The sequence below is a fragment of the Nelumbo nucifera genome, chromosome 1 (assembly GCF_055504915.1).
Source record: "Nelumbo nucifera cultivar China Antique chromosome 1, China Antique-T2T, whole genome shotgun sequence".
Classification (NCBI taxonomy): Eukaryota; Viridiplantae; Streptophyta; class Magnoliopsida; order Proteales; family Nelumbonaceae; genus Nelumbo; species Nelumbo nucifera.
Genome location: NC_142649.1, coordinates 59,686,120 through 59,708,434, shown reverse-complemented (window position 1 = coordinate 59,708,434; position 22,315 = coordinate 59,686,120). Strand labels below are relative to the sequence as shown.

Sequence of the window (22,315 nt, the reverse complement as noted above, 5' to 3'; positions counted from 1 at the left end):
ACCCAAAGAAAACTTTATAACCAAATCGACCAAACTGATTATTTCAGTTCTGGTTCTGTGGTTTGTGTCTCGATTAATAATTGGGTAGGGATCAGTTTTTGCTATTCCAAACTAACTATACAGTTAATAATATATAGAGGTCTCTCTGGTTTCCTTCTAATTTTTATTATATTTATATCTAAAAGGATAAATTTCACAGACAGCATATAAGATAATTTTGGTTAAAAGCATGCTTTATGAACATATAAACAGTCGAATATTTTACTGTCATTTTTATCAAGGTTATATTATCAAAAAATTCTAGGCTGTTAGTCTCATAGGTAATTATAGACACCAAGTATAATTGAGTCCAATTGCATAAGACCTCATTATCCCAATTAATAATTGGTTCAGTTCTGGGTCTATCTTATAGAACTGATTAATTCTCAGTTTGGGACTGGTCCACCCTGTCCCAAACCAGACCCAACCCATTGACAGCTCAACCACTGATGGATAAATGTTTCTATCAATCCATGAACAATAAAGATGATATTGAGAATATAGATGGTGAATATATTTTGAGATGCTAGAGCAGGATTTCATAGAGGGTGAATATATTTCAAGCATAAATAACAGCACTGCTTTTGTATGCAAGACCTTGGGAATTTTAATAGTGAAATAATGAGCCTAGAGTGCCATTCCTTAGGCCATAGGGTGGGTTAGAAACCAAGTGACCTGCTTTTGCCACAAGAAAACCAGTAAGCATGTTCTATTAAACACATATAAAGGGGCATGAAAGGCTTCAAGTCTGAAAATTAGAACATCTCTACAGACCATTTTTGCAACAAGGTCCCATGTAAAACAAATAGAATAGATCTATATGAAAATAGCATCCCTCCAAAATGGCAAATGCTGTCATTATGCACATATATTGTCTTTATCTTTTAATAAATCTATAATTTTCAAAACTTTTGTCAAATTTCTAATTTCATATTAATGCCTTGACTTTTATGTGTATTATGTGTCAAGGCGTTGCCTAGGCAACTAGGCGCCCTTGGCTGGGCACCTCGCCCAAACACCTTGACTTTTACCAACTAGGCACCTGCCTATGTGACAAAAATGACAAGGTGGGCACCTTTTATAATATCATTTATATTGTTGTATCATATTAATGGATGTGTTAATACATTTTATTATATGCTATATATATCAATTATACTTTGTTTTAATGTTTTACCATTGAAATTTAAAAGATCAAAGGGTTTTGAGGAGAGAAAAAGAAAGAGAAAAAAAATAGAGGAAAAAAAGAATAGAATTATAAAGAGGTTCATTTTTTTATTCTCTCTCTCTAATTAAATAAAACAGAAACTTCACCCTTGTTTCTTTCTATTTTACTTTCCATCTTGAATATTTGCCATATAAAGTTCATAACCTTCTTTAGCTGCTAATTGATATGAAATTGCTCTATGAAATACTTATTATAGTAGTATTATTTTTGAAAACAATGAAATTAATATATGTAAAAGATTTTTATCTTTTAGATATGATAATTTGCCACATTTTTAGAGGAAATTTAATGTTCTTAATAAAGAGAATTGCTATTTTTTCACTTAATATACATGCTTAAGTTAGTTTTTTAGACTATAAAGTTTTTATTGCCTAGGCGACTGGGCACCCCAGTGTTGCCCAGAATCACCTAAACACATTGAAAACTATTTATTTGCTTTTTGTCTATTTATAGAAGACGGAATACACTATATTTGCAACAAAACAAAATAACTTTGCAATTTTTCAAAAAAAAAAGCCCAGAAATTCTAGCACTATTGACTGATGCTCAAATGAAAGAAGACACAGGCTCAAATCCAGAGCTTACTTGAGGTATTGAAGAGTCATATTCTTCAAAAGAGATGGATGCCGCAAAACAAGATTCCGCCACTCTTCCTTGTCAATCTTCCCATCATGTTTTGTGTCAGCCTCCTCAAATGTCTGCCATGGACAAAAGAAAAGCAAGCCCGATTATAAATGTTTTCAAAAAATTCATGCCCTAAACCCTTAAAAATATATATGTAGTAGAAAACTAGAAATGTGGAATTCAAAAATTTCAGAACATTGACAGAAAAGACAGTCATGTTTAAAAATCAAGTATGTTACACTGCAAGCTAATACTTAAACTAAAGTGCTGAGAGAAAGTAAATAATTAGTAATTATCTTCTTCCTGAAGTTGTAAAAATCTCTCTACCACTACAGGCAATCAGATATAAGAATCTCTCAACCATCTCCCCGCCATGTTTTGTGCATACATCACAGAAACTCACTTGAGGTGGTTTGAGTGTCTCAGACAATGTCCAAACGAACTTCATTTAGGGTTTAGACATGGTTTATTCTTGTGCATGGAAACCACACCTCCACTAGGTCTAGACTATGAATTGCATTAAGAATCTTGTAAAAAAGTTGCTCCTTAATGCAGGAGAACAGGTATAGCAGATCTGTTCTAGCGATTTTTACAGTAAAAATCACATAAACCGATTGAGAAATTCAAGGGAAAGAAAGTAGCGTGAAGAAAGAAAAAACAGCTTTCTTAAGTTTGAAGTAACTGAATATCCTCCTTTTTCTCCTTTGAACAGCAACTAATAATGTTCTTATATAGAGGTTCCGTTTAGGTCGGCAGCTAATACAACCCTGAAACTACAAAAGTTACCCCTGCTTCAACATAATAAGAAAAAAACCAAAATAAGCCTATCTAATAACTATATACCCGTAAGACTCTTCCTAACAGTAATAATCAACTAGAAATCATTAACTGACAGAGAAACAACCTAGAAAAATCATCAAAATAAAATTAAAACAAAAAATAGCTAAATTCAGGCACGTGAGTGATGTGAACCAGAGTTTGCCACTGCTGACCAGCCCCTTTGTATATCATCCACTGAAAAATCTTTAAATAAATCACTTACTTTCAGCCAATGTATGACTTTAATGGCTACACAGTCAATGATTTGTTCTGTTGATCTTTGTACCCCTTGGAACATTCTGTTGTTCCTTTCTTCCCATAAAGACCAAAGAATGGCTGCTCTTGTTGCCCTCCACATCACTCTCCCCCTTTTCTTTGAAAGTCGGAAGATACTTGGGTTGAAAAGACTTGTCACACCCGGGGGAGTAGTCCACCTGCAGCCAAATAAGGAAGAAAACCAATTCCATACACAAGAAGCAAAGGGACAAGAAAGTAAAAGATATGTTACTGTCTCACCATTTCCCATACAAAGGCAACAAACATGAGGGGAGAGGCACTGATTCAGCCTTCTTTTTTGTAAATTATCCAAAGTATTAATCTTCTGAAGCACTACCTCCCAACAAAAGGCTCTTACTTTTGGGGGTACAGGACTACACCAGACTTCCTTTGTGGGAAAGGAACCTCCTGGGTGTGAGGAATGGAGAGCGGAGAAAAAGGAGGCACAGGTATAGGAGCCAGAGGGGGACTCTAACTAGATCCTGATGTCATGACAAGATAGGTCCAGGAAAACAGTATTAAGAAGTGAGATTAGTTCATCTACTAAGTCCATTTCATGATCCCTCAACCCTCTTCTTTTATTTTAGTAATTGTTCTCATCAAGAAACACTGCAAGAAACACAAGCACAAAAGTAAGTGCAGAATACATAAAACCAAAAAAACTAGTTCAGAAGGGGTAGAAATCCATCGGCTTCTTATTTTTAAATTCCATCACTTAGGCAAGGGCTAGGCATCTGTTATGGGCCCGCGAATAGGAACTCGTCACGGGTTGGTCCACGGGGAAAACCTCCTGTTTTCCCTTGTTCCTCCCTTTTCTTGAGGAACCTATCTTGGCGCCTTAATGGTGATTTGTTCAAGAGATCACCAACTCTCCTCTACTCTTGTCTTGACTGACAATTTCCATGCCTTTATTGAATATTATCAGCTCCTTAAATAGGAGATTACAAGAGATAAGAGTCCTACTGAACAGATAAGATAAGAACACTGAATAGATAAGACTCCCTACTAATCCTACTACTGAAAACAGATAAGATAAGATAAGAACACTGAATAGATAAGACTCCCTACTAATCCTACTACTAAAAACAGATAAGATAAGAATGCTGAATAGATAAGATAGAACTGTATCTAGCTGGAATTAGATAAGATGAGAACTGAGAACACCCAATTACTGCTGCTGCCGGCAGCTATACTTCTTCCCAATAAACGCGTCCACATCATTACTCCTCTCCTGGACTAAGAGCTTGTCCTCAAGCTCGGAATCAGGATATGTGTCTTGAAACTCAGTCAAAGGAATCCAGGATAGGTGGAATGATTTTGCCCCCCTGGATCGGGTTCCAATGAAGAGGGTTCATCCTCAGTCAGCTACAGTGAGATACCAAGATTTGACCATGCGTAGCTGCATTCTTTGCCGCGGGCAACTGCAGCCTTAAGGTACTTCTGAGATGTCTTGAACCGTAGAGTACAAAGATTGTGAAGGCCAAGCAGGTGCCACTGAACTGCATATCTGGATCCTCTTCTATTGCCTGCTTTAGTGTGTACAGAGCTCGCTCTTCCACTTCTGTCAAATCATTATGTCTAGTTTCAAACGTTGTTGCAATTTCATGCTGAGCCTTGTGAACCATGGCAAGTCCTGCCCATGCTATCCGAAGCTCAATTGTTGCAGAGTCCCCTTCTCTGAGTATTGAAGCCATTTCATTCCCAGCCCATGAAAGTTGTTCAGTGGGATCTTGAGACCTTTCTGCATCCTTGATACGATGAAGCGCAACAGCATATCGAGTTGATATGCAATTAGGCTCCAGTTTTGCTGCCTTCTCCAGGCACTTTCCAACAATTTTATGATCACCAGCCAAATAGTATGCATTAGCAAGATTCACCCAGATATGTGCAGCCCTAGGATCTGATCTGACTGCAGCTAACAAACACTCATTTGCAACATTTGCAACCACAACATGAGGCATACAAGCTCCTTCACCAGCACTTGCCCCCGCACCTGCAACAACTAAACCATATTTACACAAAAGAAGAGATGCGTAATTGATTAGGGCCGCAGGATGGTTTTGATCTTTTAGAATCAAATCTTGAAAACATTTCATTGACAGCTCCAAGCTACCACTTTGAAGATAAGCAATCCCAAGATTTGCAAGGGAGTCCAAGTGGTTAGGAGCAATAGACAACAAAGAGGATAAAACCGATATAGCACTCTGTAGACGGCCGGTTCTAATAAGTAATAAACCAAGTGTATTCCAGACAGATGCTTGTCTAATATCTTACTGCACTGACTCCTTCAACTTAGAAATAATTTCTCCAAGTTCTTCATGCGTGAGTTCTTTATCAGCACAATGATCAATTGTACTTCCTAGCAGGAGGCACTGAGCATGATGAATTTGAACCAAAGAAAGTAACTCAGGCCTGTCAATCTCTTCCTCATTCTGAAGTAATATTTCTGCTGCCTTTTCATATGCTAGCACTGCCTTCTGTGGCTGACCCAACCTCTGGTACATTAGGCCAAGTATAAAATGTGCATGGGCATTTTTGGGCATCTTCCTTGCAACATGAACCAAACCAGTTTTAAGGCTGCTGACTTTTTCCTCACGGGATGCTGGAGCCCCTTGACAGTGTTGATCGGCATCCGCGTCAGGCCCACATTCAAGAGAACATTTGCCCTTGTTAATTCTTGAACGACACTTCCCCAGTTTATTTAACCGTTTAGCTTCTCCTTCTGTGGCATCAACCACAACGTCTTCACATACTGAGGTACTTTTCTCCCCACAATTTTCTTCTTTAATGCTCCTGGTGGAATCAGGAGGAGCGATGGAGGCACAATCATCGCCATCGCTTTCGGGAGGGTCGACGTTGAGGTCAGCAATGACGACCTTGGAGTAGTTGCCCTTATTCTTCTTTGAACTCTCGTCGGTGGAATCCTCGACGACACCGGATTCCTGCTTAATCGGGACACTAGGGCAACGACCTGCTGCTTGCCGGACGATTCTGCCATGTTTGGTCGGCGGCCGATTGTGGTTGCAGCCCCTTCCGGATTCCTTTCCTTGCTGGAAAAGTACAACTCCATCAAGCGCCTTAATTCTCGGACGTCATCCTTGATCTCGCTCACCTCCGTGCTGTTTTCCACGATCTTGAGCTCCAGTCATGAACCCTAGTCGTCAACTGCTCAAGGTCACTCATGACGCCTTGCTCTGATACCAAATTGTTATGGGCCCGCGAATAGGATCTCGTCACGGGTCGGTCCACGGGGAAAACCTCCTGTTTTCCCTTGTTCCTCCCTTTTCTTGAGGAACCTATCTTGGCGCCTTAATGGTGATTTGTTCAAGAGATCACCAACTCTCCTCTACTCTGTCTTGACTGACAATTTCCATGCCTTTATTGAATATTATCAGCTCCTTAAATAGGAGATTACAAGAGATAAGAGTCCTGCTTTTAGGAAGACTCCCTACTAATCTATACTATTGAACAAATAAGATAAGAACACTGAATAGATAAGACTCCCTACTAATCCTACTACTGAAAACAGATAAGATAAGATAAGAACACTGAATAGATAAGACTTCCTACTAACCCTACTACAGAAAACAGATAAGATAAGAATGCTGAATAGATAAGATAGAATTGTATCTAGCTGGAATTAGATAAGATGAGAACTGAGAACACACAATTACTGCTGCTGCCGGCAACTATACTTCTTCCCAATAAACGCGTCCACATCAGCATCCGCCTAGGCACGTGCCTAGGCGCCCCATGGTCACCTAGACTCGCCTTGGCGCCTTGAAAACTATGTGAGGTTCCATAAGAAGATCAAATATCTAAAAGATAAAATTAAGGAATGGAATCTCCTAGAGTTTAGGAGGCTGGAGGAAAGGAAGCAATCTATGACTATACAAATTGAAGTCATGGATTTGAAGGGAGGGGATGCCTTGTAGAAGAAGATAAGGAACAAAGATGGAGACTGCAGAAACAATTAGAGGATTATCTGCTCAAGGAGGAAATCAACCGGAGGCAAAAATCAAGATGTAAGTGGTTCAAAGAGGGGGATAGGAATGCTAAATTCTTTCATGTTGTGGAAAATGGAAGAAGGAGAAAAAACTTTATCTCAAGCCTAGAAATTGGAGGGGCAACACTATCCAATCAAAGTGAGATTGTTGGGGCCTTTACATATCATTTTAAATCTATATTTAGAAGACCCCTAAATAATAGGGTGTGGCTTGAGGGGTTGGAATGGCCAATCTTGAGACTGGAGGATAGGGAGTGGTTGGAGAAGATGAAGGGATGAGAGATCCATCATATGGATGGCCGAACCCTGCAAGTAGGTTGGGCGAAATTTCAAAAATCTCTCTCTCTCCCATGTGGGAATCACATTCCCTATTTTAGAAAACTGCATTTTCAATGATCAATCTTGAACCTGAACCATACCACATTTGAAACCAAAAGGTAGGAGAGGGATGTACCTGATACGGAGTAACAGTAACTCCCAACGAAGGTGTTCACACCCAAGGAGATTACCAAAGAATGCTCCCACTGAAGATGACACAGCATAGGGTGGAGCAGAATCAACAGGATGGCTCTTCAGCAAGAACCTGATTCTTCACCAAGAATCTGATGGAGAGCGAGTGAGCACGACTTCAGATCACCTTTTCTGCCAAAAGGTGATATCAAGAACCCTTCTTGATCGCTCCTACAGGTGGACATTGAACTGGTAATGGCAGCAATAGCAGGAAAAGGCAAGAGCAAAAAATGGCATCAGTCTAACTGTATGTTGTCTTCTCTCTTGTATCAGTAATCTGATTGATGAATTGGGGTTCGCCCCCCTCCTTTATTTATAGCCTTAAAGAGAGGTTCTCCTAATCTCATTAGGAGTTTCCTAATCCAAATCTTGTATTTGGATCTGAACTCTCTTTAAGAGATAAGGATAATCCCTTATCTTATCTGCAGATAAAGATCAGCCCTCCTAATCTAATTAGGAGTTTCCTGATCCAAATCTTTATTTGGATCTGGACTCTTTGAGTGGATAGGGGCAATCCCTTATCCTATCTGCTGATCTAAATCCCAGAACCACCCCTCTTTAATTAATCAAATTAAGCCAGTTCAAATTGGGCTTTAGGCCCATTAAGTCCATGTGCTCACTTATCCTCCAAATTGCTGCCTAGTTGGATATCCTTGTACGACATGGGACCCAAACATTGATCTACACATCAGCCACATGGGTTCAGCCCAACCTCTGTTACAAGGCCTGGCCGAATTCACTGTAGGAGACAGTGAACCCTTTAGCCCATCACCATGGGCTCTTAATGGGCCCAACATTTACACTAAATGGTCCTTGGGTCAAGCCACCTTATAAAAAACCCAAGGACTGTGGGCAGATGCAAGATTAGCCCATCAGGTATTACCCTCAATGGTCTTACACTTAACCTCTCAGCCCATAATGATCAAACACTGCCCGACAAGAGAGAACCTCTCCCTCGGCTGCAAGGTACAATGTTGCACTCTCTACTCACATGGATCCCGAGAATTAAAACCTTTTGCAAACATTTTGAAACCATAATATATATATATATATGTATATCTCTATATAAATATATTTTGCAAAACAAATTTCAATGGTTGAAATCGGCTGCCGATAGCTTTGGTTTCCATCAGAGAGTGTGCATCCCTGACCATTCACTTTGTCCGACAAAGGGGTTGATCCTGTCACTATGATCACCCACCCAGATGAATTCTCGGACTGTCCCAACATACCCAGGTTTTGACCCCCTCTAAGGATCACACTGATTGGCATATCAAAGACAACCCAATCCGATACCTAGTGCAGTATCATAATCGAGTCTAGGGGTCAGGTGTAACATTCCACTTTTGCCCATCTATCTCCAAGGTCCAGGGCAATACTGGAATTCTGGTTCGGTTCAGGGTTTCAAGAAAACCCACACTACATGTACCTCAGGTCTCACCCTGGCAGCTGAGACAAGCCACCCCAACTAACTTGGCGGCACATCAGTGTCAGCCTTGACAGGATAAATCTCCCCAGATCTATCCAATGACTGTGAAGATTCTAAACTAACACGAGTCTCATATGTGTCCAGTTTAAGGGTATTACACAAAAATACACCATGATAACATGAATCAAATATGTACTTTATTCATTTATATTAAATGTCAGAATGTACATCATTCTGATTGGATCTAAGGGCATACACTGTCTAACAGAAGAAATTTGATTTGGAAGAGATAAAGGGGCAGTTTTCTCTATGGGTTAGGTCAAAGGCACCAGGCCTAGATGGCTTTACAATGACATTTTCTCAAGACTGCTGGGAGATACTGAAAGAGGATCTAATGTTGGTGTTTGATGAATTTCATTGCAAAGGAGTGATTAACCCGGGTTTGAATTCCATCTAAATTGCCTTGGTTCCCAAGAAAAGAGAAGCAAACCATCCAAGGGACTATAGACCAATCAGCCTAGTAAATAGTCAGTATAAGATTATTGCAAAGGTGTTGCCCCTTATGATTAGAAAGGTGCTCCCTATTGTTGTAGCAAATAACCAAAGAGCCTTTGTGAGGGGGAGGCAAATAACAGATCAAATACTTATAGCAAATGAGAGTGTTAAAGGTTTCAATAAGATCAAAGAAAAAATGGGTGGTTTGCAAAGTTGATTTGGAAATGGCTTAAGATTTGGTATACTGGTCATTCTTGCCAGAGGTGATGATCAACTTTGGATATGGAGATAAATGGTGTAGGTGGGTAATGGGATGTATTAGGATTTGCCACTACTCTATCTTGGTGAATGGGATCGTGAGGGATTTCTTCCCGACCTCGATAGGAATAAGACAAGGAGACCCCCTTTTTCCTTTTTCTATTTACTTTGGTAGCAGAAGTGTTGGGGAGACTAATCTCTAGAGCAAATTCTAGGAATTTAATTAGGGGATGGAAAGTTGGGAGGGAGAATATACCACTTGCACACTTGCAATTTGCAAATGATACAATATTATTTTGTGAAGGAGGGGATCTCAGTTGGATTAAGAATTTGAAGCTCACTAAACTGTTTAGGCAAATGTCAAATCTTAAAGTGAATTTTGAGAAAAGTTGTATAGTAGGAGTAAATCTAGGGGAGGGGGAGATACTTGAGTGTGCAAACATTTTAGAGTGTATAGTGTCTAATTGGCCTTTAAACTACCTTGGTCTACCTTTGGGAGATATTCCTCAAAGGAGGGTTCTAGATTCTGGTTATGGAGATTCCAACAAAGGTGGCTAATAAGCTGGAAAAACTAATGAGAGATTTCCTTTGGGAGACAAGGGAGGAGAAAAAGGACCATAGGGTTGGGTGGGAGGTAGTGTGTAGGAGTAAGAAGGATGGAAGCCTTGGCATTAGAAACATAAGGAAGAGAAACTTGGCCCTATTAGGGAAATGACTGTGGAGATTTTCGATTGAAAAAGAAAAGCTATGGGCTAAGATAGTGGGTAGTATTCATGGGCTCGTAGAGAATAGATGTGACTCTAGGGTTTTGGCAAGGACTATAAGGGCATCTCCCTAGAAAGCAATCCAAGCTATTTTGCCTATGTTTTCTCCCTAGATCAGGTATGATTTGCACTCAAGCAATCTCATTAAGTTTTGGGAACATGTTTGGGTTGGGGATTATCCTTAAAAGACCAATTTCTGACTCTCTTCGCTATCTCTATCTTTAAGAATGTATCAGTATCCACTTTCCTTATACCCTCTAACTCGATCTCTAGGTTTGGTTGGAACTTGGGTTTGAGAAGAGATATCAAGGACACGGAATTGGATAGTACCTTAACATTATTATCCATCCTTGATGGGGTTTTCCTGGAGCCAAGAAAGGTAGATGGTAGAATTTGGACCCTCTTTCCTTCGGGTTCCTTTACTTGTGCTTCTTTCTTTAAAACCCTAACACAGGAGATTTGCTTCAAAGAAAAAGGCCCGATAGATGTTTGTCTCCTCACTGGTGTCCTTTGTAAAGCTGTTGGTGAGTCTGGTCATCACTTACTAATTTCCTATCAATTTGCAAACTCTATTTGGGAATGATTTACTTCTTTGTTTGGGTACAGGTGGACTTCCCCAATGAATGTGCAAAGCTTGTGTACTTCCTCTCCTTCCAATTGGCCAATAAAAGGGGCAAAGATTATGTGGAGATGTATTAAGGCCACAATATGTTGGACTATTTGGGAAGAAAGAAATTCAAGGATTTTCTCAGAAAAAGGAGAGAAGTTTGAAAGTAGTGTTATAGGTGCCTCATATAAGGGTAATACATTGGTTGAAAACATTTGAAATGTTTGCAGAATTTTTAGTAGATGATTTGATTAGAAAATGGAAGGAAACTGCAAATTCAACTTCAGTTGGGAAGGTCTCAAGTTCCTAGTACTAGTGTTTTAAAAGGCGTACGCCTAGAGACGTGCCTCCAGGCGAGGCGCTCCCAAAACGCCCTAAGGCGTATGCTAGAGGCGCTGACACCTCTGAGGCGTACCCCTCTTGCGCTTTTTTCATGAGGCATGCTAGAGGCGTACACCTCATGCACATCTGATATAAAAAGACAGAAAAAAAAAAGAAAAAAGAAAAAAAAGGAAAGGAGAGGAAAGGAAAAGAAAGGGAAGGGAAAGGAAAGGAAAAGAAAGAGAAGAAAAAAAAAAGGAGAAAAGGAAAGGAAAGGGAAGAAAAGATAAGGGGAAAGAAAGTGGTTTTCCCTTTGCCCCTTGCCCCTTCAGCGAGCTCCGCTTCGACAAGACCCCCCCTTTGAACTAATGTTATGTTATGCATCTTTATTCTTCTTAATATAAAAGATTTTTATTAAATATAAAGAAAAATGAGATCCCCCCTCAGAGATCCCCCCTCAGAGATCCCCCCTTCCTCTTCATCCTCCTCCTATCCCCCCTTCCTCTTCATCCTCCTCCTAACCCCCCTCCTCTTAAGGAGGCTTACGCCTCCTTGTGTTCGGGAGGCTTATGCCTCTAGGTAGTGGAACGCCTCGTGTCACGCCTCCGCGTTTTAAAACATTGGTTCCTACTTGAGCCCTCCACCTCTCGGTTTTTTCAAACTGAATTTCGATGGCAGAAGCATGGGCAATCCAGGGCCCTTCAAAATAGGGCAAGTTATAAGGGATGAAAAAGGGAATGTGATATTCATGTTCTCTGGCCCAATCAGAGTGGGAGATTCTTTGAGGGCTGAGATTATTAGCAACTCTAGAAGGGGTAGAAAGGGCTAAAGACCTGAATATTAACAAACGGATCATAGAAGGAGACTTTGGGACTGTAGTGAACTAGCTAAAAGAAGACAACTCGAGGCTTTGGAACTACAGCAACAAAAAGAGGAAATTCAAATGGCTGACTAAGGGCATTGAAGTTCAATGCACATGGGTAAAGAGGAAGTGCAAATTCATTTATAGACGGCTTACTAGGAAAGGGGTGAATAGGAGTTCTGTTTTTTGGGCTCAGTTGTAATTGCTCTTGTATTTTGGGTATATGTTGGCAGTTTTGGGGAGTTAAGATATTTTAGCTCCCCCCCTCTGTAATCATTTTCTTAATCTATTAATGAATCTTACTGTCACTGATCAAAAAATAAAAAGAGATTACAATGAGGTATTTCTTGGCCTCTAATCTTAACCATACCCTGATTCAACCCCTATTATTATTAAATAAAATGCATGTATTCCAGTTTAGTCCCACTTATCTTAAACCCTCTTGTTTCTAGAGTATCTCTACATAGATCTAACTTTTGTATTTAATCTCTCTCTAATTTTATCAATTGACACTGCCAATTAGGTCCAACATACACCATGTGACCTCTTGAACATGCCGTAATTAATCCATCTATGACTAATGCAAACAAATAGGGCTATGACCTAAGCCTTGGTGAAGAACCATTTTAACCAAAAATTTTGATGTTCTAACACTAGTGGTGGCACCCTCATACATGTCCTCATTCCTTAATTAGGTCCATATACTGATTTGGTACTCCTTTCTTTTCCAAAACCCACCATACTTGTTGTAACCTTTTCTTAGTCACTCTCTCCCAAAGTTTCACTATGTAGCCCATAAATTCAATCCAATGATGATTACTGCATTTTTTTTGGAGAAAAGGGAACCTTTCATTCAGCAAAAAGAGGGGGGGAGGGGGATGTACAAAAGAGCTTAGCAACAAAGAGAATAAAGCCCAATCAAACCTCAGGTAATCTGTTATACTGTACAAAAAGTCCCTTCCCATCCCTGACTTAGCTAGAAAGTCATCAGTCTGATTTTGATCTCTAGAAATCCATCTGAATCTACAACATAAAGAAGCTGAAATGCCTGCTATTTCATTGAGGAAATGAGAGAGCCCCCATGGCTCAGCCTTAATTAAATTGACCCAGCCGATTACATTTTTGAAATCTGCTTCTACAGTAACGGGGTCCAGTTGGAGTAAGTTTACTAAACAAAGACCCTGAAGGAAAGCTTTTACCTCAGCCTCTGAAGTGTCTACCGCCTTAGTAGGGCCACTAAAAGCCTATGTCAAACTGCCATCAAGAGAAAGAACTACTCCTCCAATACCAACTGCCTGGGTATTCTCTTGAAATGCTCTTAGGCTAACATCAAAACGCAAAATAAAGGTAATGGAAGGTCTTGGAGATAGGGGAAGTATGTTTTGGGGAGCAGGAGGGGAGGAATGCATGATTTCCAATAGATTTCTATCCAGATCAGCAAAACTGAAACCTGTGAAAGTTTTGTGAGTAATGATTACTGCAATTTTGTATATCGCCTTAAAGCACTATAATGCCCTTTCTCCATTTTCCTGGCATTCTCTTTGTTTTTGTTATCTTATTAAATAACTTGGTTAATCTTTTTTTTTATAACTAATAGTTTTGTTAATCATGACAGGCCTGCCTTTACCATATATTTCCAAACTTTTATTGGAATACCATTGGGTCCCAATAACTTTCCTTTCTTCATTTTATTTAAATTTTACTTCAGAAACTCTAGTTTTATAAAACCATTACTGTTTCTAGTTATATTGGAGTTACTAATCCCTTTCCACTTCGTACCATAGCTCTTTGATCTTTATGTTTTATGCATCTAACATAATCTAGGTCTTAAATTTTTCTCTCTCATCTTTACAAGTTTATAGATTTCATTTTCTCTTTCTCAAGTATTCAGTGCACAATAAAGTTCATCATGTGTTAAAGTTCAGTTTATGATAAATTACCATATCCATGAAAGGCAATTGCATATCTCACTTTCAATAGATGCAACAATTATTTGTAACAACAGCTTACAACTAGTCATCAGTTTGAGAGTCCAGACTGGACCTCATAAAGACTAGAAAGGTGAAGAAAATAATTATATTGCCATTTATATGACTAGAAAAAAATATTTGTCAAGGAGCACATAGAAAAAGAAAAGACCCAGAAAGGCACACAAGCTAAAAGGTTTGCAGAAGGTGATCAAGAAAATGTATATAAAGGAAACAACAAATGAGAGCAAACTGAGTCACACAAGCACCTTGTCAATAATACTTTCTATAACATCATCTGAAAGATTCATTCCAGATTCAGCAAGTGTAGCTACTACCATTTGTTTCACCTGTAAAGAAGTGAACAGATCAATGATCTTCCTGAATGTCTCTAAGAATCAGTACCGGGGCAAGAACCTTGAAGTAATGTAAAGCAAATGTTCACTGATATCAAAATTTTAGAATATAAGGTCAATCTAAAGCCAAAAGGCATTCCCAGATATCTGGATTCTTGGGAGGGATGAAGTGGGTATGGACCTAAATCTAAACTACAGTATATTAGCACAAAATGGCCATTCTCACATTTGAACCAGTGTTCTCATGCTTGACAGCCTGGCATTTTTTACCATTTTCTTGGTGCTGTGGTGAAACATTGGGATGACAGGCATGAGAATGCAAGTTTGAGTCTGAGGGCAACCACTTCGTGCAAATAAATAAAAGCAGCAATATAATCTGAAGCTTGAATCCTGGAAAGCAGGGACCATCACTGGGTAATGGCCTTTAATCTGAAGCATTGACAAAAAAGAATTAAACAAAACAAGCAACATAAGCATGAATCTCTAAAATACAACCAGCATATCCCATTCAAGTATAGAATGCCTATGAGAGGGAATATTTTGCTTCTTGAGCTGGTTTAACTCTATATTCAACAGTTATTAAAAATAATAACCATTTCATCCTAACTGTAGAGATGTAGACAGGGATACTTACTTGTTTCCCCATCTTTATTCAGTATTGTTTCAGGCTGCTTTTTGTGTTTTTTTCTCTCGGTCACAGTCAACAGGGGTATTTTTGTCATTGTACCATCTTTTTTTTATCAAGTCATATAAAAGCCGATGAAGGGGGCGACAGAACCAATTCATTCTGCTCTTTCTTTCACTCATTTCTTCTTCTCTTCTCTTTTTCTTCTTCTTCTCCTCTTCTGTTTTTCTTTCTTTTCTTTTTCTTTTCTTGAACTGATTTCGTACTAGACCTAGGACTGCTACAGCAATCTTTCAAATGAATCTTATATCCATTTTTCATTTCTCATTTATTCAAGCTATTGTACAAGAATTGCATATACATTATCACTTCAAACTTCAAAGGATTCCAAACTATATGCAAAGTACAATGTGCCTGCGTTAGAAAACAGAGAGAGCCTTCTAATAGGTCTGGAAATACAAACGATAAAAAGCATGTAAAACAACAAGAAACAAATGCCATATTAAATTGTAAATAGCAGCATTAACGCATAGTTTTCAAGGGCCTTGAGGCAATGCCTAGATGGGTTACTAAAAATGATGATGCCTAGGCGATAAGGCACTTTTGAGGATGGCTTTGTGCCTCACTTTTTTTTTCATAGAAGGTGTAATAATTTGAAGTGTACTGCAGATAAACCATATCTAGGACTGTCAATGTACTGCAAAAGTCCGGCATTCAATTGAATTATTTCAGGATTTGGATATAAAGTTATAATTAATAAATTTAATACTTGATATCTATATAAATTTAATATCTATATAGATGTATAAGTTAAAAAATTAATTAATTTTTTAAAACTTTTTTAGTTCTCTTTATTTTAAAGACAATGCGGATTCGAGTTTGAAGTTTCAATAATCTGATCAGATTCGGATGAAACTGGATCCAACCCAATTACAGCCCTGACCATATCATATTACATAAACAAAGTAAAGGTGTAAAAGAACATCATACAAGACAAAATTTCAACTTAAAGAACCACAAAATGAGTTTTACCCCTTCTTTTATTCTTTTAAAGCCTCTGTGACCAGAATAAGGGATCTGCTTTTCATCTTTGTCCTTTTCTCTTCAATTAAAATACCTGCATATTCTCTCCTCTATATCCTTGCACCATTCAAAATGACAAGGGCCCATTCTTTCACATGCTTGTTTCCTTCTATTCTTATTTTGCACACATGCACTCTTTCTATATCTCCTTCCTGCATTAACAACATAGAGATCCACTCCCTAGTTTTGAATAGGCTATAAAATGCTGTCTTAGTTCTATTTTGGTGTTTGATTTGTTTATCTTGGATCACTTTTAATGTTTTCTAGTTGCTACACTAACCAGGGAAATAAGCTAGTATAAAGCTAGTAATATAAGAGATGGAAACAAACTAAAATCACCCAATTCTTTTTATATAAAATCAGAAGAGGTGATTTGGGTCCCTAATAGCTATGTTATCTAGATGCAAATTTTACACAAAAAAAAAAAAAAAAATTGAAGCATCTGAAATGATACAGCACCCTTGTACCATAGCTTTATAGTTTACCACCTGGCAGGTCTTTAGAAGATCAGAACCCATCATGACATATTTCCCACCTAGGAGAGGTCTAAACCAAAAAACAGCATGATTAAACGTTATTTGACCATCTGATAAAAGAACAGACATGCACAAAGATGTTCATTATGCCAAAAACTTGTTAAACCATTACTACATGCTTTACCCCACAAAAACTATCGGTGCTCTCGAAGTGCTAACCTCCACCCCAAAAAAAATTAAATAATTACTCCCTATGTACCCCTTGTTTGGCCAAATTACCCACTAAACAATTTGCTGATCTTGGAAAAAGCACCCGGTTCCAATATCATATGATTGATTTCCCTTAAAGTGTGTCAATAGTATCATGGCCCTTGACTTTGACTTTTTGTCCTCCCCACTACAACCTGAAAATCCCTTTCTATTACCACATATCTAGCATTAAGTGATCCAGCCAACTTCAGTACTTGGAGTACAGCTACAACTCCACACTTCTAGTGTCCCCCACTATAGTTCCCCAGAAGATTGCTGATATGGCCATAGTTGTCAAGGCAACACCTAGGCGACAAGGCGCCCTTTGAGGCTCGCCTCACCTAATCGCCAAGCAGCTTTCTATTTCCTGCCATAAAATACTTTTTTATTCATTCTTTTTTGAGATTATAATTATAAAATAGACACTATTAAACTAAAATAATCATTTTGTGTGTTTATATACTAATTTCTTTTTATTATTTTCTTATTTATTAGGGTTTAATCAACACAAACATTGCTAAATGCTGTATTGAACCCTCAAAGACTTAAAAACCTGAACCAATAAGGAAGAACTTAAAATTTTATCTAATCAGCACATTTTCCTCTTCCATATATTCTTCTTCTACTTCTTCTACTACTACTACTACTACCAATACTTTTTATTTTCTTCTTTTCCTATAACAAAAATAAGGGTTCAGCCCCTATATTTTTTGAATTTTATTTCCCTTCTTCCTTTTCTTCTCATGAATATGTTGATTTTCTATACTTTAATATGAAATGTATACTTTTCTTATGAAAATCATGGATAATTATTAAAGTAATATGGTTATGATACCTAGGGAACTACCCTAGGATCTATGTTTTTAACATAAAAAATCCATCGCCTAGGTGATGCCTAGGTGCCCGCCTAGGCGACTAGGTGACAAGGCACCCCCCAGTCGCCTAGCCTCGCCTTGGCGCCTTGAAAACTATGGATATGGCTTCACCATTGTTTCTTAAAACACTTACCTGAATTGCCAGGATTTCCCATGTAGATCCGTCAAAGTTAAGTTTGATTTGATTGGGGGTGGAGGAACCGAGGAATTCAGTCAATTTTTATAGAGGGCATTGACGATTGTGAATTTGCCACATTTGACCAATCTCTCAACATGCCACTAGTATTAAATGGAGCAAACAAGTCCAAAGTTTAGAGCCAGTGAACCACTCTAATCAAGATATTTTGAATAGTGGTCTTCTTGGTTTGCGATTTTTCCAAGAAAACTCTAGCATTCCTTTGTTCTCAAACTAACCATAAAATAGCTGCTTTGTTGCATCTCCACATCACCATTTCTCTCCTCTTATGTGGGCTGAAAAAGGAGCTTTTAAATATGGTTAACACATCACCTGGAAGAGTCCACCTGCACCCAAAAAGATTGTTGAGATTGTTTGGGTACAAGGGTATCTTTTCTGTTCTTTTGTATTTGGGCGCCCATATGAGGGCTTACTTGTAATTTCTCTCAATAGTATAAAATCCCAAGTTTGAGAGAGTGAACAGTAACTCTCTCTTCTCCATTCGAACCTTTCTCTATTTTCTTCTCTTCTTCTCCTTGTTTTCTTTCTCCATAAAACCTAGATATTGTAACTCTGTATCAGAGCAACTAGAAGGTCATGGGAGAGTCTTTCTCTACTGGTTTTTGCTCAGAGGGTGAGCTGCTGATGTCAGACTGCTGCTGGATGACATCAGCAGTTCGTACAGGTGGTGGCGGCAATCTCTAAAAGTTGTATGGTTTGGTTCACCCTGATTTTAGATGAATTTTGGTATATGTCACGTTGTGGTTTGATGCTTCCATGATTTGTTGTGGACTTTTCAAGTGAAAAATCACAAAAATTCGTCTGGTTTAGAGGCTTGTTTCTCTTGTTTGATGGGGTTTTATTCTGCAAAACCTAGTTCTTCTAGGTCATTTTATATTTTGGGAATGACGGGAAGTGGTCCCATATTTTTTTGAACCTTAAACAATTTTTGGGAGTTTTTCTTCTGCCTCTATTTTACCGTCAGCCAGCTTTTTGGCCCCTTTTCTAGCCTTTAACCGAGTTTGACCCTTCCTTTTGGGTTTGTATTTCAGTTGGGTGTTGGGGTGCTCCTTGGTTGCCAAGGTAGTTGTTTGGGAGGTATGGAATCACCAAAAGATGTACAGATGGGTTCCAGTGTGTTTCTTGGAAATGCTGATGTTTCCATTGGTATGATAACCATTGTAACACTTGATAGGACCAACTTTTTGGAGTGTTCCCAATCGGCTAAACTTACTATCCCAAGGAGAGAGTAAGTTGGGATTCATTACAGGCAAGGAGGTGAAGCCAAAAATTGAAGACCCTAAGTTTGCATAGTGGGAACAGGATAATTCACTGGTAATGTCTTGGCTGCTCTATTCAATGCAACCTCACATTGCTTGTAACTACATTTTCCTCTCGAGTCTCAACTGCTAAAGATATTTGGAACAGGGTTGTCACCACTTGCTCACAGGGTAACAAGAGAAGCTTGTAGTATGCGTCAAGGGGAGAGAACAATGGCTATGTATTTTTCCTCTCTACAATCTCTTTGGGAAGAAATGAACCATTTGAAAACTTTTGAGTGGAAGGATCCTATAGGTGTCGAGCAGTACAAGAAGTACATTGAGGAGAACAGGGTCTTTGACTTTTTGGCTAGCTTAAATCCAAAGTTTGGTTTCACTAGGCAACATATTCTGAGTTTGGGCATTGTCTCCCCAACTACTACTTACTCTCTTGTGCAAGGGAAAGAAAGTAGAAGGGAAACCATGATGGAACCCTCTGTGATTGAGCACTTTGCCTTTATGTCCTCTAAGCCTAGGCCAAGTGGCAGTAAGCATCCTACTACTGAGAAGTTTGATGATGTCATCTGTGAATATTACAAGAAGCCAAGGCATACTAAGGAAAGATGTTGGAAACTCAATCCTCACTTGAAACCGAACAAGTTTAAAACTGGAAGGAAAGACAATGCTCATTTAGCCACAGTTGGTAACGGGGGTCAATCTTCTAATGTGACCATTCAATCTCATGACTCCTCTAACGTGATGGATAAACTTCGGAGTCTTCTACTGCACTTGGAAAAGAGTGGGGCATCTTCCTCATTTGGTTTTGATAATCCATCTAGTGCATATGCTAACACAGGTACTGCACTTGCTTGTTCCACCTCCAGCCCATGGATTGTTGACTCTGGGGCTTGTGCCCATATGACTGGTATGCCTTCACACTTTACTTCATATAAGTTAACCCCTAGAAAAGGCAAGATTACTATTGCAAATGGATCTCAGACCCCTATCTCGGGTCAGGGAGAAGTCAAACTTACCCATAACCTTTACCTTGGATCTGTTTTTCAAGTTCCTCAATTGCATAAAAACTTATTATCTGTCAATTCTCTTACCAAGTCCCATAATTGTTCTATTTTTTTTCCTACCCATTGTGTTTTTTTAGGATTTGAGCACCGGGAAGATGATCGAAAGTAGGCATGAAATCGATGGAGTCTACCTTTTTTATGAAGCTTCAGAATATGGATTGTTGAGCCAAGATAAGTCTTGTTCTAATGAGAAATTGAGTCTTTTGCAATTATGGCATTTTCATCTTGGTCATATGTCTTTTAAGTCTATAAAACTTTTGTTTCCAAATTTGTTCAACTCTGTCCAACTTGAATCCTCAATGTGAAGTTTGTCATTCATCCAAACAATGTAGAACCAAATATTTTGTGAGTAATAAAAGAATGTTGCTTTCCATTTGATCCATACTGATGTTTGGGGCCCATATACCATTCTGTGAATAGGTGGGTATGGATACTTCATTGCCTTCATTGATGACTACACTCGATATACATGGCTCTACTTGATGAAACAACGCGATGAAGTTCCTATGATTGTTCAAAATTTCATGAATATGGTGGAAACCTAGTTTGAGAAAAGAATTAAGATAATAAGATCTGACAATGCAAAGGAGTACTTTGAAAACCACCTTCGTGTTTCTTGAAGAATGGGGCACTATTCACCAGAGATCATGTAGTCATACTCCACAGCAAAATGGGGTTGCTGAGAGGAAGAATAGACATGTGGTTGAAGTTGCTCGTGGGTTAATGTTCCAGACTCATGTTCCTACTCGTTTATGGGGAGATACTGTCAAGGCTGCTATGTATCTTATTAACCAACTACCATCAAGGGTGCTAAATCTTCAGTCCCCTCACCAACTTCTTCTTCCTGACGAACCCACCTTCAATTTACCTCTCAGGGTCTTCGGATGTGCCTGTTTTGTTCATGATATGAATCCTTCGAGACATAAGTTTGATCCTAAGTCTATTACATGTGTCTTCCTTGGTTACTCTCCTATTCAAAAAGGTTATAGATGTTTAATCCTCAGTCTGGTCGGAGGTATGTTTCAAAGGATGTTACCTTCCTTGAGTCCTCATCCTTTTATCAGTTATCCCGTCCATCTCTTCAAGGAAAGATTGCTAGTGAAGATCAGACTCCATTCTACATTTCTACCTTCTTGTTCCTATTTCTATGTCTACTAGTTCCTCTTCGTCCTCTCATCCCACTAGTTCTTCTTCTTCCTCCCGTCCTTGTAATGAGGGCATTCCTTCCACTCCTCCTCCACCTCCTGTGTATCAGCCTCAATCCTAACAGCAATTCCTCATCAGGCGCAGTAAAAGGGTGGCTCCTAAAGCTAAATGCCCACCACAATCTAATCCCTTGGACTCAGGTAATCTTGAACCTCCTAGTACTTCTATTGCTAACCTTGATCTTGAGCTTCCTATTGCCCTTCAAAAGGGAAAGAGAACATGTATAAAGTATCCCATTACGAATTATGTGTCGTATAATGCTCTCTCACCCTCCTATTATGCCTATATTTCTGCCATCTCCTCTGTTTCTATTCCTCACAGTGTTACTGAAGTAGTGTAGTCTCCTCATTGGAAGGAAGCTATGAACCAAGAGATGGAGGCCTTATTAAAGAACCAAATTTGGGAGATTGTGCCTCGTCCCAAGGATAAGGTTCCTGTTGGGTGTAAGTGGGTGTACACTATTAAGCATAGATCCAATGGTTTAATTGAAAGGTATAAAGCTCCCATTGTGGCTAAAAGATATACCCAAACCTATGGCATTAGCTATCTAGAAACCTTTGCTCCTATTGCTATGATAAATTCTATTCGTGTGATTATGTCACTTGCTACCCACTTCTCTTGGCCTTTATATCAGATGGATGTGGAGAATGCATTTCTTAATGGGGATCTACAAGATGAAGTGTATATGGACTTACCTCCTGGAGTAGGCTTCCCTAATAGTGAA

General features: G+C 38.9%; 1 protein-coding gene and 1 pseudogene across 6 annotated transcripts in view; both read right to left on the bottom strand.

Annotated features, from left to right (window-relative positions):
* The window catches only part of LOC104589803 (calcineurin B-like protein 3), a 52,421-nt gene that overhangs the window by 5,939 nt on the left and 24,167 nt on the right, over positions 1-22,315 (bottom strand). For 3 of the 5 annotated variants that reach the window (XM_088898733.1, XM_088898649.1, XM_088898698.1), the window contains 3 exons: positions 14,832-14,990; positions 14,475-14,555; positions 1,853-1,965 (listed from right to left, as the gene is read on the bottom strand). In XM_088898733.1, the coding sequence (XP_088754859.1) occupies positions 1,853-1,965; positions 14,475-14,555; positions 14,832-14,990 (353 nt within the window). The remainder of the gene's footprint in view (positions 1-1,852; positions 1,966-14,474; positions 14,556-14,831; positions 14,991-22,315) is intronic. The other 2 variants (XM_010248238.3, XM_088898757.1) reach the window with 2 other exon arrangements.
* Positions 1,891-10,796, bottom strand: LOC148803325 (uncharacterized; annotated as a pseudogene). The gene is made up of 4 exons (XR_016081133.1): positions 10,650-10,796; positions 3,227-6,063; positions 2,934-3,144; positions 1,891-1,965 (listed from the first exon to the last, which is right to left on the bottom strand). The product of XR_016081133.1 is annotated as an uncharacterized LOC148803325 (transcript).